This window comes from Pseudopodoces humilis, chromosome 1 (assembly GCF_049639895.1).
Source record: "Pseudopodoces humilis isolate 2021_Gansu_Grassland_sample_001 chromosome 1, ASM4963989v1, whole genome shotgun sequence".
Classification (NCBI taxonomy): Eukaryota; Metazoa; Chordata; class Aves; order Passeriformes; family Paridae; genus Pseudopodoces; species Pseudopodoces humilis.
In genome coordinates, this window is record NC_142200.1 from 121256337 (window position 1) to 121274139 (window position 17803).

General features: G+C 39.0%; 1 protein-coding gene across 10 annotated transcripts in view; it reads right to left on the reverse strand.

The window, feature by feature from the left end:
• Positions 1–1687: 1687 nt before the first annotated feature.
• ABCB5 (ATP binding cassette subfamily B member 5) overlaps positions 1688–17803 on the reverse strand; it is a 35591-nt gene continuing 19475 nt past the window's right edge. For all 10 annotated transcript variants that reach the window (XM_005518867.3, XM_088057683.1, XM_088057605.1 and 7 more), the window contains 13 exons: positions 17236–17469; positions 15139–15285; positions 14490–14594; positions 13582–13659; positions 12990–13073; positions 10902–11105; positions 10098–10198; positions 8670–8810; positions 8003–8159; positions 5575–5772; positions 4438–4644; positions 3291–3437; positions 1688–2754 (listed from right to left, as the gene is read on the reverse strand). In XM_005518867.3, the coding sequence (XP_005518924.2) occupies positions 2557–2754; positions 3291–3437; positions 4438–4644; positions 5575–5772; positions 8003–8159; positions 8670–8810; positions 10098–10198; positions 10902–11105; positions 12990–13073; positions 13582–13659; positions 14490–14594; positions 15139–15285; positions 17236–17469 (2001 nt within the window). In that variant the 3' untranslated portion in view covers positions 1688–2556. The remainder of the gene's footprint in view (positions 2755–3290; positions 3438–4437; positions 4645–5574; positions 5773–8002; positions 8160–8669; positions 8811–10097; positions 10199–10901; positions 11106–12989; positions 13074–13581; positions 13660–14489; positions 14595–15138; positions 15286–17235; positions 17470–17803) is intronic.

Sequence of the window (17803 nt, forward strand, 5' to 3'; positions counted from 1 at the left end):
CCCTAAAATGACTGCCACAAGGATAGGGGTGAAGGGAAAACATTGGCCTGTGCTTGTCAAGGAACACCAAAGGCCTCATTCACGACTAGGAGAGGAGCACTTAGCTCAGACACTTGCTTAATGCCAGCACTGATCTAAGTCTCCTTTGGAATTTTTAAGATATGACTTCCCAGAAAAGAGGGTGAAGACTTCAGAGAAGGCATTTTGAAGGAAAAATTGAGCATTTACTTGGTAGAGCAAACAAATCCTCTGTCAGGGTTGATTCTTTTGATCTGTGTAGCACATAGGGCTTGGTGCTGAAATAGGTGTTTTTGACATACATTTCTCTCTTAATTTAGGTCTGCTTTTAATCAGAGCATAGCCAGCTTGCAAGCTCTATGGGCATACCCAGCCAGGAAGGTGAGGTGGATGGTCTGAAATAAACTATCAGAGCACAGAGTTTACTATTAATGCCTACAAGATGAATATATTCATCTCTTTATATCTCATGGAGTCAGTAAAGTCATCCAGCTCAGCCTGTGTGCAAGTAGGCAGGCACAGCAGTGTCGAGGGCCCAGGTCTCTGCACTGCTCCTGCCGCAGGGAGAGAGGTCCTTTTCATGGCACCAAGGGTGTTCTCTGCTGTGGTGGCCCCGAGGCAGAACAAGAGAATTATCAAAGCAGTTTACACCTCCTCTGCACCTCGACCACGGATACAGCATCCTCTCTTGGATCTCTGAGGGTCAAGCTGGCTGTTACACACAGAGGTTGAGGCCTGGCAAGAGCCTCAGAGTGGGGAGCTGTTTCCAACCTCCATCACTGGAAAGCTCCAAAAAAATGGAGACTGGTGATGGGAAAGGGAACTGGGCAAAAATTACCCACTGCTAAGTAGTGGATACAGTACATGCTGAACTAACTTCCCTTTTTTATTTTCCAAATTGAGAATCAAAATCTAGTGCTTGTAATTTTAACTCCGGTGCAGAAACAAAGCAGGGAGAAGGGAATTAATTTGACCTCACATTAGATAAGTGGGAATATAATAAGGGCAGGCACATACTATGGAACTGCTATCACAAGAAAATGAAGAGATCACACAAGAGGGGTGCCTGAATGAGTAAAAAAATCCTCTTGAAACAGTCTCTGAGAAAAGCTTTGAGGGAGAACAACTGTATTTATTTTGGCAAACCCAAGATCAGAGTTTGTTTTGTGTTTTATTCCCCTTGCAGATTCAGATGCTGGAAAATAATTGAAATGAGCAAAGGAGATGGTAATTACTGTAAGTTTGTCTGCTACAATCTGGAAATTATAAAGTATTGCAGGTTGCTCCAGGCTATTAATCCTAATCCAAAGCCACGTGCAAAGCCTTGGAAAATTGAAATGCTTCAGTTGGGTTTAACCAGGCAAAAACCCTCAGCTGCTGAGTCACTCTGACTACACAGTACATATTCTTCAACAGGAAAAAAGGATGAAAGGATGTAGTGCAGCACCCTGAAGAATATATCAGAGGAATAACAAATTGTTAAAGCACATCTATAAACAAGCTTTGCTAACACTAACAAAAAAAATCTCTGAAATTATTCATAGAATAATAGAATCATTTAGAATGGCAAAGACCCTTTAAATTATCAAGTCCAAATGTTAACTTAACATTATCGAGTCCACTACTAAACCATGACCCTAAGTATCATGTCTATTAAAAAGAAAGGAACTTATATTGAAAACAATTTTTCCTTTTTTCTTTATTTAAAGAAGAGCTGTTTAAATGGCTGACAGGAGTCCACTCCAATAGATGCCATCCCACAAAACTTCTGAAATTATCTTGATGAATACAAAGAACAAATAAATTCTGTTAGATCAACATTTGGAAAATACTAAACAAAACAATGGTATCTTTTATGCAGTTTATCTTGATATGGAGAGGTAACTATTATAATTATTGTCTGAAATAGAGTATTGGTTATCCAAGAAATGTGTGAAGCACAGTAATATGAGAAATGTGGCATAAAGTAATGAAAAAAATTAAACTGATGTATCAACATCCTTATCTTTAACAAAATCTTTTTTCATGGAACCTCAATTTTCAGTAAGAATTGATAATCACCTTTAACTAAAGAACGCTTTATGACTTCATCTGGCTGATGAAGAAACCCAAAAAGCAATTACAAGCACCAGCTTGTTGTTGACACCACTGCTGTCATACCCTGTGTTACCACCTTGGTCTATGGCAGCTGCTCTGGGCCAAGGTTTGGGAGGACAGGGAGAGCAGGGTACCCACCTGAGCTGTGGGTGAGACTACACCAGGTCTGACACCCTCCAGAGCATGTGACACACACCAAATGTGACACATTCAGTCCCTAGGACTCCTCTGTGCACCTTCTGTGACCCAGCACTGTGCTCATCCCCATGGGTATGTGGGGCAAGGGCTGTGCTGGATACAGCAACCAGGCTGCAACACAGTTCCTGCTTGGTCAGCACAGCCAGCTGGAATCTTCCGTAGAGCTTTTCATGTCTTCCCAGAAAAAAACAAAAAAAAACCCAAAGAAACCCAAAAAACAAAAAACCAGCTCAGCAAGTGGTACTAATTAGAGACTTGTGCATTTACAAGGGCATAGTAGTGTCCCTCCTTTGCCAGCAGCTGGCTGTGGGTGCCCTGCTCGACCACCCTGCCGTTCTGGATCACCACGATGATGTCGGCTGTCTGCACGGTGGACAGGCGATGAGCAATGACGATGCAGGTCCGACCTTGCCGCGCGTTATCCAGAGCTTTCTGGACAATCTGTACACACAGATAACATGACAATACTGTTAGCACCTGAAAGAGCTTCCCTTGTCCCAGGAACTACATTTGGTTTCTCACTCTCTTATGAGCTGAATACATGTCCCACAGATACACAAGTCAATGCACACAAGACACCTTTACTCAACAGGATTTCTCACTGAGGTCAGTGAGCCTGATCAAACAAATGTGAGACGTGGAGAAGTGGGTTCTTGGGCATCCAGCTTGAGTCAGAACACAAATTTAGTATTTAACACAAATAACATCTGATAGATAGGATGACAACTGAGAAGTATCACATCAATGTGGAGTTTTATACTTAAAATTTCAGATTTTCTTCTACTTTTTTTTTGAGTTTATATAAACAGCTTTCTAATATAGTTCAATTCAAGCCTTTCAGGTAAAAAAGCTACTGTGATACACCTGACTTGTTTCACAATTGAGCATTTGTAGCATGTTTGCTTTAATTTTATTCTACAGAAAGCAACTAACCATGTACATAGGCATAAGTATTTCACATAACAATCATTATTCACCTTTTCACTTTCTGTGTCAAGAGCAGAGGTAGCTTCATCCAGAAGCAGAACAGCAGGATTACGAACCAGAGCACGGGCAATTGCTATTCTTTGTTTTTGACCTCCAGAAAGTTGTGTTCCTTTCTCACCCACCCGGGTATTATATTTCTGGATGTTAAAACATTTAAAAAATCACCAGTGAATACTCTCAGAGAAGGAAGACTAGAAAAGTAAAATTTATTCATGGCTACAAAAGTTAAGCAATTTCATCTTGAAAGAAAGAATAGTGCAAGTGGTTTTAAGAAAGCTAGGGCTTTATAAACATCTCTCGTACAAGCAGCTATGTGTACAGCCACACATATTCATACCTAGTCTGAAAATTAACTCCCTCAAAGGCTGGAATAGGTCTTGAAAGGTGCCAGCAGTGAGGCATCCACAGAGCGTATGATAATAAGATTAACTGACAATTTAATGCTTACTGACATATACACAAAGAACTTGATGCTGCACTGCTTCTGAATTAAGAATCTCAAACATTATTAGTAGTAATTGGTAGCATCATTACCTCAGTTTCAGGTACACAGAACTACAGTGAAAACAAACTATCAAGGCATTTTTCCTTGTTAGAACCAAATTCTTGCCAGGCATGAAGGTCAAATGTCATGCCATTCACTTTTGATTTACTGCCCCTTTGTATTTATTAAGGAACACTCCCTCTGCATATCCATTCAATTAGAAGTAGACTTTGTTTTACTAAATTTTTTTAGAAAAATAAAATGTCTTTATCTGAGTAACCTGAAGAGGTTCTGCTGTCAAAGGAAAAAATATATAAAGAAATTATTGTGAGCACTTACTCATACATAGAACATTCTATCACTTTCCTCTCCCCACCTCCCCCTCACCCCCCAAATATTCTGAGTTGTTTACCACTGTAATAATGGAATAATTGCATAATAATGGAATAACTGTAAAAATGGAAACATGCCTTTTTTTAACAAACTGAAAAGGATTTAAAGCTTGAAACACATTGATATTTCAAAATAATAAAGGTTACATTAGGGGAAACAAAAGCGTTTTTTTTAATTTGATCTATGCAAGTGAGCACTACCTTGATTTCTCTATATCATCCCAAATATATGATCTCACTGTGAACATCACTGTCTCTTACCTCTGGCAGTTTTTCAATGAAGGCATGAATATTGGCTGCTTTAGCTGCTGCTTCAATTTCCTCCTGACTAACCACTCTACTGTTGTCTCCATACTGGATATTTTCAGCAATGCTGCAGTCAAACAAAATGGGCTCCTGTGACACCAGGCCCAGCCTGGATCTCAGCCATTGTAAATGCAGAGATTTGGTATCAAATCCATCTGCTAGCTAGAAAAAACAACAGAAACATGATGCCAAGCTGGCTCCTGAGCTCATCCACACATACCTGCTGTAAACAGGAAACAATTCTAAGACAAAGCCCATTATGTGTTATTTTACCAGATGCAATTAAGTAAATTTTTTGCATGGTAAATGGAAAGAACCAGCAGAATAGATGAAATATTTTCCTGCATTAGTTTTAATTTTGTGTTTTTACTTCCATTTGCCAGCAGGCAGAAACAACATGCAAGTAAACAGGTTGTTCTTGTGGTTCTTCCAGCCCTACTGACCACAAGAAGCACCAGGATGCTCATGGGAAAGCCTGTCCCTTAAGCTGAACACAACAATAAATATTCTCAGCTGTAGGCCTTTTGATTGTACACCCTCCAAAGGAGGTTTCTTTCAGCTTTTTATACTCTTTAACAGGGGTTGCATCAAAAAGCCCATTGGGACCTCCTGACGCAATAATTGTCTCCTGGTGGCACAAAAACATCTGTGTGAGATTACATTTGTGTTATCTGAAGCTGAAGTTATCTGTGTCCCTAATATGTTAATTCACATCAGCAAGAAAACAGACACTGACAAGCATGATACATTGGTGTTATGCCCCTGTCTGACCGGGGCATGGGGAGCCTTGGGGAGGAAATGCAGTTGGACATGGCCATTCCTTTCCCAGGCAAGAGCTGTGACCTGAGGAGGCACACTGTGCCAGCATGGGTGCCACTGTTGGTACGTGTGGGCAAACACACAGGGTGGGCAGTGACAGGGATTGGGGACTGCCTACAGATCCACTGGAGGCACAGCCTCAGTAACTCACACCTCTGAAAAAAGCATCTCAACAGAGGGACTGCCAGGCTTGACAAAAGCCTCTGAAACATTAGCAGATAAAGAGTTCTGTAGATTTAATTACTATTAATAGCCACACAAGTCTATTCTTACCACTTGTCCTTCCACAGGGTCATAAAATCTCTCCAAGAGCTGAATGGATGTGCTTTTGCCACAGCCACTGCTTCCTACTAATGCCAGAGTCTGTCCTTTGTTAACCTTCACACTGAGTCCTTGCAAAACCTGAACTTCCGGCCTTGTTGGATATACAAAATGGATGTTTCTGAATTCAATGTTGCCTTCAAAATGGCTCTGAAAAGCAGTAGAGAGTTTACATGCTCATATTAACATTTGTTAGCCTTAACTATAACACTCATTAAGACTTGGTTATTAAAGTGAGAGATCCAAGAAAGTTTGGGGAGGTGTCTTCAAAAGCGTTTTCAAAATTCTTTCAAATGAAATATTGGACTGATCATAGTATCACTTGTTATAGGATGATCTGTAAGTCACAACATCCTTTTGGAGAAGTTTTATGCATCTCTTGTGCCTATTTTTCACTTCAACTTTGAAAAGAATATCACAGAAGCACAGAGTAAGCTGAGGTGGAAGGGACCCTCCAGGATCAGAGTCCAGCTCCTGGGTCTGCACAGCACCATCCCCAAGAATCACATCGTGTGCTTGACAACATTGTCCAAACACTTCTTGAACTCTGTCAGGCTTGGTGCTGTGACCACTTCCCTGGGGAGCCTGTTCCAGTGCCCAACCACCCTCTTAAATAAAATAGACAATATCCAGATTTTTCATTTCTAATACATTTAATTGAGACACTTCTACTTGTGAGATAAAGTGTATCATTTGCTTTCCCCATCTTACCCTGCAGGTAGCAGAATTTGAACAGATGTAACACAAGGTCAAAATCAGAGATAGCAGAGCTAAATTCTTCAGTAGGTTATTTATGGACACAAAGGACAAACTGTGTTTTAAAAAGCAGTGATAATTATTAATTAGTCATCCTAGCCAGGCTGATATTCAAGCACAAGTGGAAGAAAAGGGGCAACATGCCAAAGCTACTGCCTGTCTTGTTCTCTGGGATATGAGCCAGCCCCCTGTACATAACAGCAGCACCACTAATACATGCTCTCATGGCAGGTAATAACGTAATTTGATGGACTCAAAGCTTTGCTTAGTCACAGGCATCACTGGCAGTTAAGTCCAGTCTATACTAAAAATGTTTTCACTTAAATCTCATTTTACTGGAGACCTTCTGCCAAGTCTTTCAATGTCTGTGCCAGAGAACCCTGGTTCAAGAAAATATGCAAGTATGATCAGAACTTTAAAGGCTGAAAATCCTGTATATGAGCTTGAATTTATAGAAAATTGGATTATGGCTTCCCGAGTAGGAGCTATCATCTAAGCCTACATGAGAAGATAATTTTAAATTTAGATGAACCTGGATGTGCCACTGTAATCCTTCTAGAACATGTAAATTGAAAGAATTATACGCAGAAATTTGACAAGTGCTGAGGTCAGCCTCCTCAATGACAATTTTGGTTTAGAAGCAAGGCTCTGGGGAACATTTGGGTGGTTTTTGATTTCACTTTTTATTGTTTTTTGCTTGTTGTGTTTTTCATCCCACAACTTTAGAATAAACTAAATTATTCATTAAGGTTGTTTTGACTTCACAAGAGCACATTTTTAATGGTAAAAGTTTCCATAAATGGAATAGGATGGCTTTTGGCAAAGCATCTGACTGTAAAGGAACTAATCTCTCATTTATAAAATAATTAGAAAAATGCATTAGTATTTTATTTCTCCTATAAACCCTTAAAGAAACAACAAAACATTTATTGGAACTGTCATTATCTGTGTTTTTCTGAAGCCATTTACACTGTGAGTCAGTAGAATGAAAAGTATTTTTTAAAAATCTTTTACCTTAAAGGCCATACACTTTTGTCTGAAACCCAGAAATAATATGGTCCCTAAATAAGTCAGTACCACTACTTATATAGCATCAGTCTTTTGACAGAACCACAGAATGGTTTGGGTTGGAAGGGGCCTTAAAGAACCTCTAGTCCCTGCCATGGGCAGGGACACCCTTCACTGGACCAGGTTGCCCAGAGATCCATCTAACCTGGCCTTGAACACCTCCAGGGATGGGATATCCACAGCTTCTCTGGGCAACCTGTTCCACCATCACAGTTACAAATTCTTTTTCTAGTGTCTCATCTAAGATATTATAGTATCTTGGTTTGAATCCATTCCCCCTTGTTCTGTCACTACATGCTCTTGTAACAAGTCCCTCTCCATCCTTCTTGTAGGCTCCCTTCATTAGCTCATCCTAACTCAGCATCCTTTTCTGACACCCTAAGAAATGGACACCTGAATACACTTGCTGATAATAGATAATTACTAATTTAGTTTGTTACATTTTTTTCCTGTGAAAAAAAGAACACTCCTTCCAAAAAAAATACACCAGAAGCTCAAAGAAACAGATCTCCAATATCCCCCCCAAACCCCCATACAAAATAACACCAACCCTTACCAATTTTTCACCTTGTTCACTGTAACTGTCAATTACAGGTTTTCTGCCCAGAAGTTGAAAGATTCTTTGAGCTGATATTCGAGCTTTGCCATAGTCTGGTGCCATGGAAGAAGACTGACCAACATTCATAGCTGCAAACACGACAGCAGAGAAGACTCTAAAAAGCAAAGGACAAGGCATGATTCATTCCAGGTAGAACAATGCATTCTTTTCCAACTGCGTAAAACATACCTCCAGAATAATGTTTTTTAGCATCTTTAGGTTATAATAATTCTGGAGCTTTTCACACTCCAAGATGTCACCCAGTATTAGGAAGGTGAGCTTGTTCCCATAGCTACTTTACAGCTGAACAGTGGTATCATATCACTTCTTTTTTTAACACCCTCTGCCTGGATGGGACATCAAAGGGCAAAGGCTTCTCCAGAGTAGGTGTGCTAAGCTTGCTGCTCACTCTTGCTGTTTCACTGCCCAATATGCAGAGTACCTTTCCCCAATACTTCCCTTATGCCCAAAAGAACACTCCCAACCGGACTGAATTTCTGGATTCCCATGCCCCATTACCTCTGTAATTTGAAAAAATAACTTGCATGCATTGAAATCACTACACTAAACTATATAAACTGTGTACTGATTTTGATCATTTTTATATTTTATAAAGTATACTCACATAAATACATTTTCAAAGTTGGTCAGACAATTAGCAATGAGCCATGCTCCAAATCTGAAGGCTGCTGCATGAATCAAGTATTCTGAACACTGAGCTATTCCATAGGTAAATCCATACAAAGGGGCTTTTTTCAGAGATTTTCTGATAAAAGACAAGACTTTCCATAAATTACTTGTAAAAGAGAAACAACAGACATGGCAGGGGGATAGCCAGACTTCTGGAATTAAGTTTTCAAGCAATCTAGGTCATCCCCAAAAACACAACAAATCAGCCCACAACACACACACTCACGAGCAATCCTTGCCAGACCCTAAAAGCCTCTGGCTTCATGACACAGAAATGCCCTTAGGACAGAAAGCAATGAAATCCTTGATCCTCAGTTATGTTAAATTGAATCTTTTATAGCAGGGCAGGTCACTAGAGCAGCTAGTTAAAATGAAATAAGTTTATAACTACCCCATATGACTCATTTTATTAAGAAAACAAGCAGGCTCCAGCCTGGCCTAAGGACTGCCGCCAGGCTTCCACCATCTCATCCCATCTGAGTGGAGCAGAGGCGCATTGCTGGGAATCCCCAAAGGAATTCAGACTATGCCATCATTTCTCAATCTATCCCTCTGGAAAGGTTTCAGTTTGTATAGCTAACTGAACTCACACCAAATAAGAATCTGGGGAACTCTGTCCTCATTGTTTAAGATGCTCTCTTAGGAAGAGGAAACATCTTTTCAAGTCTGAGCTGTAAATCAGACCTGTGACAGCCCAAGCAAGCATCCAGACCAAATCTGTGCTTTTAACAGTTCATCAGACATTAAATTTTAACACTATTTTGGCTGAGGACAAATTGTGCAATACATAATTTTCAATTCCCTCTTTTACATTAGAAGCAATTTAGATTTTGGGTTATTTTATTTAAAAAAAATGGAGCTAGGAAAATCTGGCAATTGCAGTGATTCAAATGCATTTCAGTGGAGAAAGGTCAGTAGTGGATCAAACAGGGAAATGTATGAACTTATTTTCAAGGTTTCAAAGTCATATGAGGGGAATAAAACTGGTTTATGTTATAAAGGGTGTGGTGGAACTGTCAGTTCCTAAGTTAAGTAGTATCAGTGCAATACAGTGACTTGGAGTGAACATATACCCTATATTGTAGGCAAACACAATATTCTGTAACACATACACAGAGAATGCAGTTTATAAAGTGTTTGCATAATAAAGACAAATCCTTAAATATTTTTTTCAATTTGCACTTAATGTATATTAAAATATAGAGATTACACACATTTCAAAACTATTTGAACAGCAATATTCTTCTGGGAAGAATATTGATATTCTTCCCAGTCTTTTGGATATTGATTAGGTATTGATTACAAGAAAAGCATTTAGAGTAAACTTGAAAGACTAAAGTGTACTGTAAAGACAAAAACCCACCTATATGTATGATTCAAACTAGCAACATATCTTTCATAAAATGCTTCTTCCTTGGTCAGTGAAGCTACAGTTCTTATGTTTTCAACTGATTCTGTTGAAATCTAAACAAACAGATTAAACAAGAGGTAATCTCTTACAATTGCAATCTACAAGATAGCTTCTGAACACTTGATTTTTGCTCTCATTTATTATTTTAGATCAGAACCTGCTTGCTTAAGAGTAGGGATCGAGGTGAAGGAAAGTACTGAGCAATGAAATTATTCATCAGCAGTGTCTTCCCTAACCCACGGATTGTGGCCCTCATAAATTAAACCCAATGTAAGAAAATGGGGATCAGCAGTAGTAATCTGTACAAAGCTTGCTCTTTTGCATGGACTACTTCTGCCTCCTGGAAGAGCACTACCAGGTGAATAAAGACAGTACCTTGGAACTCTTGAGCACACTAATGGCTTGACTTTGTGACAGAATAAAAAGGTATCAGTATTGCAACACTTCTGACTGCAGCAGGGCAGTGCAGAGCCCCATTGCTCACCCTAGACACAAGGTGGCATCAGTGCTGGGGCTGTGTCTGCTGCAGCGGCCACTGCCCAGAAATCCACTATGGAGGCTTTCAAATCCATTTTTATATTCTAATTTGCAGATGGTTTGTGTTATCTGTGTTTTGCTTTTCTTGAAGGTATTTAAAAATTCCCCTTAACACCCTTCATTTATCTTGGAGGACTGAGTCAGCTAAAATATAACTACAATATTGTCCTTAAAAGTGATCTCACACCAGAACGCTGTAGTTAAAATTGAAAAACTTACTCTTCCAGCCTCTTCCAAAGCTTTTTGATCTTCTGCAGCATGACCAGACATAGAGCTGGCATTCACAGCATTTGCACCAACAACAAAAGGAACGCAGGCCAGGACAAGCAAAGTTAGCTGCCAGCTATATACAAATGCAATAATGATGGCAGTGGCAAGGGAAACAGCAGTCATAGTCATCAGTGCAAGTCGGCTTCCAGTTGCCTAAGAAAACCCCAGAAACCCCACAAATATATGTCATTAGATTTTTCTTTTCATTGCTTAAATTACCACTTCAAAATGCTGTAGTCAAGGCCAAAGTTTTGGCTGGAAAATGAAACCATGTGCAATCACACCTGTGGACATTATGCATCAACTTATGCAACCATTCCTAGAGATTCCTCACACCTGCCAACATTCAGGCCTTCAGGAGATGTTAATGTAGTCTAGAGAGCTGGATGTGACAGTTGTTCAATGAAATGTATCTGGGACTTCGCACACTACTCAAGGAAGAGAAAATTGTGACCGCTGTGACAGTAGGCGAGTTGGCAGTGAGATGTCCAGCATTAGGCAAGAGGGGCTTGGTTCTAACAGCCATCCACTGAGACCCTCCATACTAACAGTGGTGAGAGATATGCATCCTCAGCTTCTTACATTGCTGCACTTGAGTTGTGTTCTAGCTAGAGAAAGGAAATCTGAATTTGGCCACCCTGCAGAAATGCTTTATCTCACTGGGATAATGAGTAGGAAAGATTAACTCCAACTGAAGAATTCCCACCTCCTCCTTGCCTGTATAACCTTTTCATCAAAATCTTTTCAAAATGAGAGTTGATTAGTATCCAGCATCTGGGTGGGCTCTGATCTGAAGAAAGAACTTCTGCAAATAACCCTGTGGAAATAGTTCATCTTCCTTAGAACTCTTCCTTAGAGCTTGGCGTGATGGTAAAAAAACAAAAACCCTTGTGTGGGAAGCAAATATTCTTTCTTTTGCCAAAGGCTTTCCTGACCTGAAAAGACTTTTCCTGTTCAATAAATTTAAAATATTAACAACTAAACCAATGCCAAGATGAATTGTTGCCATACGTTCTAGAGGTTGAACATAAAGATGGATTTGAAAACTTCAACCAGTGCAGCATGAGGCATGGTATTGACTTACTGACATCTGGCACTCCAGGAAACACAGTAGGGTCTGGAGACCCATTCATGCCCTTTGTTTTTTTAGGGAACTGCGTGCACCCCTCCTTTTTATTGCCCTGACAGGGTGATAACTTCTGCATAACCTTAAAAGATGAAAATGACTAAATTTTGTCAAACACTGTTTTATCCTTGCAAGCTCACAATGAAGAATGATTGGAGAGAAACAAAATCCAATGGAGACTGAAAAATGTGGGGATTAAAGGATTAGTGATGTTCAAATATGAAGGGAAAAAAAAGATACCAGAAAACTTTTCCCCAAGTCCTGCAGTGATTTTGTTTTCCCCTGCAAAGAGACAGGAAGAAACAGAAATGTTTGGCATATTGTCAGGTTCTGCTGAAGAGGTGAGCAGTTGAAGGAACTGTGCAGAATTTGCCATATCCTCTCGCCAGTGTCCAGTGACCACCTCCCCCGATTGCCCTTCTGTGGTGCTTTTTAATTATGCTGGTCTATTTCTTATTGTTTGCAAAGCACATTTTGTGGCAATGGGAAGAATTCTCTTCACTGAGGTCTCTGTATCCTTGTATCCTCTGCAAATGGTACCTCTTTGTGGCATTCACGTGACACCCATAACAGGGTGCAAAATCCTGGGGTCCAGTGTCTGTGGTCCAAGCATATATGCAATTTCACTTTGCATGGTGAAATGGTCTAAAATTATGATATATTTAACTTAAAAACTTGCAGGGAGGTAACATGAAAGGTACCCAAACATCCAGGTTTTTGATAGTTGTTGGTAATTATCAGCTGGGAAACCATTTCCAATGTGTCTGTAGCATGCAATGTAAATGCATCTGCCAGTCTGTGGGGTCTTCTCTTTTGTTTTCTGAAAAAAATCTTTGAATTCTTTGCCAATTGTAATTAATATTTGTAAGGAAAAAGATATTTAAAAAATACACACAAAAGAATAAACATACGCCTTTAACTTGGGAAGCATCTGTAGCAAGACGAGTTAGCAGAACACCTACAGCATTTTTCTGGTCATCATACCATCCAATCTCCTGCAAGAAAAGATATGGATTTTTGTTTCAAAAAATTACAGGAAGATACAAAACAGGATGGCTAACTGAATATTCTCTTTGCATAGTCAGTATTTCCAAGTAAAGAAAAAGAAAAAGCTTAAAAAACATTTTTTGTGGACATCTAATTGTTCATAATCAAAGTGTTCTTGGCTGTGATGGTTTCCTGAACATGCCCATTTAGAAACTTTTATTATAACCCCCATTTACATAACCTCTTCAGGACCAAGGGATGCCTAACTGTTTTCTTACAAATTACCTATCCCATCTAGCTATAGAATCATAGAATATCCTGAGTTGGAAGGGTCCCACAAGGATTTGTACATACAGAAAGGAAGCTTTTTTTTATTTGCCAAGGTTATGGTAGGGTTCTTTTTTTTTTCCAGCCACCAATTTACTGTCTTCTGGTCCCTTTCAGATGTTTCTATGGACACACAGGTTCTTGTCCACAGCCACTGCTCTCTCAATACCCTACCTGCCTACTTCATACCTGCTGAAGTAATGCTTTGAAGGACAAAGAGCGCAGTCTCATGGTTAGGGCTTCCCCAGACTTCCCAAACATGAATCCCTGGGGGAGGAAAAAGAGTCACATTTTCTCATCTGGTGCTGTAAATCTGTTTATAAATCTGCAAAAAATAAGGAATCACACCTTCAAACCCCCGTGAATATATATGTCCTGGGAAAAGCATCATTCACATTCCTGAACCTGAAACTTGATTTTCTCACAGAAAGAAAGCAACATAGCAAAGAAGGCATCTATATATTACATATTTGTATCACAACCACTCAAGCAAAGGGAGATTAAACTTTTCTGGTCAACCTTGCACACACAGACAGCAGCACTACAAGATAAATAAACCTGTCTGCTGATTTGCCTCCCTATCCTGGCTGCGACCAGAGACACCCACTCACAGCAGTCATACCAATGGATTTTTACGATATAGACATCAGTGGGCATGAAACATCTCCTGCAAGCTTTAAAGTAGTCCTAAGAGTACAGCAAATGATGGAATTTATTTAATGGTGTGAAAAGAACCATCTGCAATGGAAAGAGCAAGTCTGCTTTCTACTTTGGCAAGAATCTATAGACTACTCAGTGAGAAATATCAGTATTAACTTTGACTTTTAAGGCCAGACCCTCAACTTTGATTTCAATCACGCTGAATTAACATTGCCTTCAGTGGATTTTTTAAACCAAGAGCAAACATAGACATAATGTTTGTTAAGGTAAACATAAACATTAAACCTACGCATCTCAGGAAGACCCTGGCACTTGTGCATATTTTTGTAAGCTCTGCTTGTTGTTTAACTTCTTAGATTGTGTTGATAGATATGAGTTATACCTGCAGCCTGCTGGAGAGTTCAGAGCTTTTAAAATTTCAGTGTAGTGACACTTACTTGGATTATGTATGCTGCGAAGATAACCACACCAAGTAAAAGAAAGATTAAAGAAAGCAGCACAGTGTTTTTACTCCTTTTTTCTGGATCTCTTTCTTGAAAAGCCTGTGAAAGGAAAAAAAAATCCACAAAAATGAGTACGTAGACAAGCACACATTACATTATTCAGCCTTCACCTCAAGAAGCTTGTCTACTTTAATTTCTTTTAGCAAGTATCCTGGATCCTAAAGTCAGTCTGCAGTCAACCTTCTGTTGAGGACCCAGTAGAGAGTCCAGCTTTCTGTTTAACCTACATCACACTAATTTGTTCTCCCAGATCCATCAATGTTCCTCCTTTCCTCTGCTAGTCAGATGCAGTTCCACTATCCTCTGCTTCTAGAGATTCCCTTGAACATTTCTCAGTAGATGTATTTATACAAGTTAATTCCTCTCAGAGACTTACATGGGAAAAACAGAGTGGTTGAACATGTGGGAAGCTCAGGACTGCAACTTCCAGTTGCAAAAAATAAAAAAACACACACAAAAAAAAAATCAAAAACTTCCCCCACACCACCAAAACCCCCAAAGAAACAAAACCCACAAACAAACCTAAAAACAACCCCCTGACAAAAAAAAAGGAAAAAATTAATAAAACCCCTAAAAAGCTTACCCCAATGATTTTTCCAAATATAACAGCAAATGTTGGATTGACTGCACCTATGACAGCAGCAGCAATCATTCCCAGCAGTACATAGAACCACTCAGATTTGTTCAGAGCCAGGATTTTTAAGTAAGGCACAGCAGGGAGATTTTCTTCCTACAAGAAAAAGCTGTAAGTTTTCCTTGGAAAGTTTCAGAGCATAAAATTCCCCAGACAGTGGGTGTTCATCAGGCCTTGAGCAGTGAGCTGTCTTGGTAAAGTGCTGAAAACCCTCTCTGCACTCAGATCAAACAAACATGCTGGAGATTTGCTGCTTTGCTGTTTCATGTCCTAGAACATCAACTGCACTGCAAAAATTTGGAGGCAAGGAGGCAAAAAAACCTAAAAAAAGGCGAACCCATGAGGGGAGAAGGGCCAGGACCGCCCACTGAAAGTCAGATAGGAGTGGTCACCATGAATGGCAGACAACATTTCAATCAAAGAACTGAAAAGTCTCACAGTTCAGAGGACAGAAGAGATCCCTCCAGTTCAGCTAAATGCCAGTGGGCTGGCAGTAGAACAACTGGGTAGAGAGGTAATTTGTCTCTTTGACAAACTATATCCAATGAATTACCAAAACCAGGAGAGAGGCATATGTTAGAGTCAGTTAGCCTGTTTGTGCTTTGAAAACACAGCAAATTTTCTGTCTTGATTTAACACCTTATTTAAGTGTCTATGCCTCCAAAGGGATATTTTCGGAAAAGCAAGTAATGAAAACATCAGAAATGAGACAAAATATTAATCAGGATTATAAGCAAGTTGCTCTTGCTTCCTGGTTATTTTATCCTGTGTTTTAGATGCTGAATGAGGGTGGCTAAGCCTCAACTATAAAACTGGGCTGATTTTTCTGAAATAATTACAACTGCTGGATGTTTGACTTTGCTTTCTGAATGTGATAAACATTGTATTCTTGAGCATGAACACCCACCTCTAAGGTCTTAAGCAGTATTAATATAAAGCCAAAATGATCTTTTGAAGTTACATGACTTTTTATATGATGGTGGGAATGGGTCCAGCTTGTTCTCACTATTTGAAATATTCATTACCTGGAAGATATATTTTAGGGAGGAGGAAAATCTATAGATTAAACTATACTAAGGATTTCCTAACTATTTTAAATATTTATTTCAGATGAGATTCTAACTTCCACAAACTTGGAAGAATTAATAATTTTACTTTGGAATTTATATTTTAGTTCTTGACTTCAAAGGTCTTGAAATGAGGCAAAACCCCCAAAACTAATAAACTCACGCAAACTTAATATACTAAACCATTCTTATAATATGTTTAATGAAAAAAAGTACTACAAAATAGAAAACAAAATCAAATTCCTGTTGAGTGGTGCATGCCAAGTCTGATCCAGAATGCACTAGAAATCTTCTCTTTTTGATGCTATGAGTAAGTTTTATTCAACTACCATGAAACAAAGTTTTTCTTAACCCCAAACTTCCTATGTGACATTTATCAATGTATGACATATGCCAGCTAAGTTGTTTTATCTGTAAAACTGCAGCATATACTAAAACACAGAGAGTAACAGATCTTTTAATGGAAATATTCTTCAAAATGGCAGGACTTTTATATTCTTTTTTTTTTTATTTACCTAAATGTAGTATGATACTCCAAAGTGCCTCCAATTCTGGGATTATATTACCCAGCAGTATTTGCAACAGTAAGTACCAGGGAGTAAAGAATCTTGCAAATGAAATCCCATAACTATTTTTAATTAAAATAATTAATAATAATAATAATATTAATTAAAATAATTAAAATATCTGTATTAAAATACAGAATTAGAATATCTGTACCACTGAAATAATACTCTTAAATTGTACAATACAATGTGACAAATCAATAGTATTTCCTCATGAACTCAGTAGTGTTAAAATTAAGATCTTTGTTGAGACAAATTGTCCTCAGATACTCAGTCTAGTGAGTAACAACTGCAATAGCACCAGAGAAAAGGTTGCATGAAAGCCAGCTCTCTAAAAGTCATCCAAGTTATGTGCTTTTTTTTCTTGCTTACATCTTATAATTAAAATTTTAAGCTGAAGTTCTAATACCAACCTCCACCTCCTCTTTTTCCTTCTTTTTTCCAAAGGGATTTTTAGATGAACGCCTCTTCCTCTTATATCTGCTGGATCTTCTTCGAATGCTGCCTCTCCCTGGTATCACAGATGTTTCAAAATCATCTTGAAGAATCAGTTCTTCCACAGGATTTATGTTTTCCTCATATTCCTCAGCTCCTGTGCCTTCACTATCTTCTGAGGTACCATCATCTTGAATATCACTGCCACAACCCTAGTTCAGGATATACAGTTACAAGGCATTTTGAGTAGAAAGTGGGGTTTTTTTTTCCCTCATGAATACTGCTGTTTCAATAGTATAACTGCAGTTGTCTATAGGCCACATATACTTCAGTCTGCAATTGCAGAGCAGCAGACTATTTGATTCTCATTTTTTCCCCCCTCTTTTCCTTTAAAGCAGTCTATGGAATCCACCTGGAATCTAACACCTCTGTGGTTATGCCATAATTATACAGTCTGTGCTTTAAACTCACTTACATTTTTGACACATTGGATTGCACAAATATGAAACACTTACGGGTAAAACCCCCAAGAATTCCAGGCCTGTG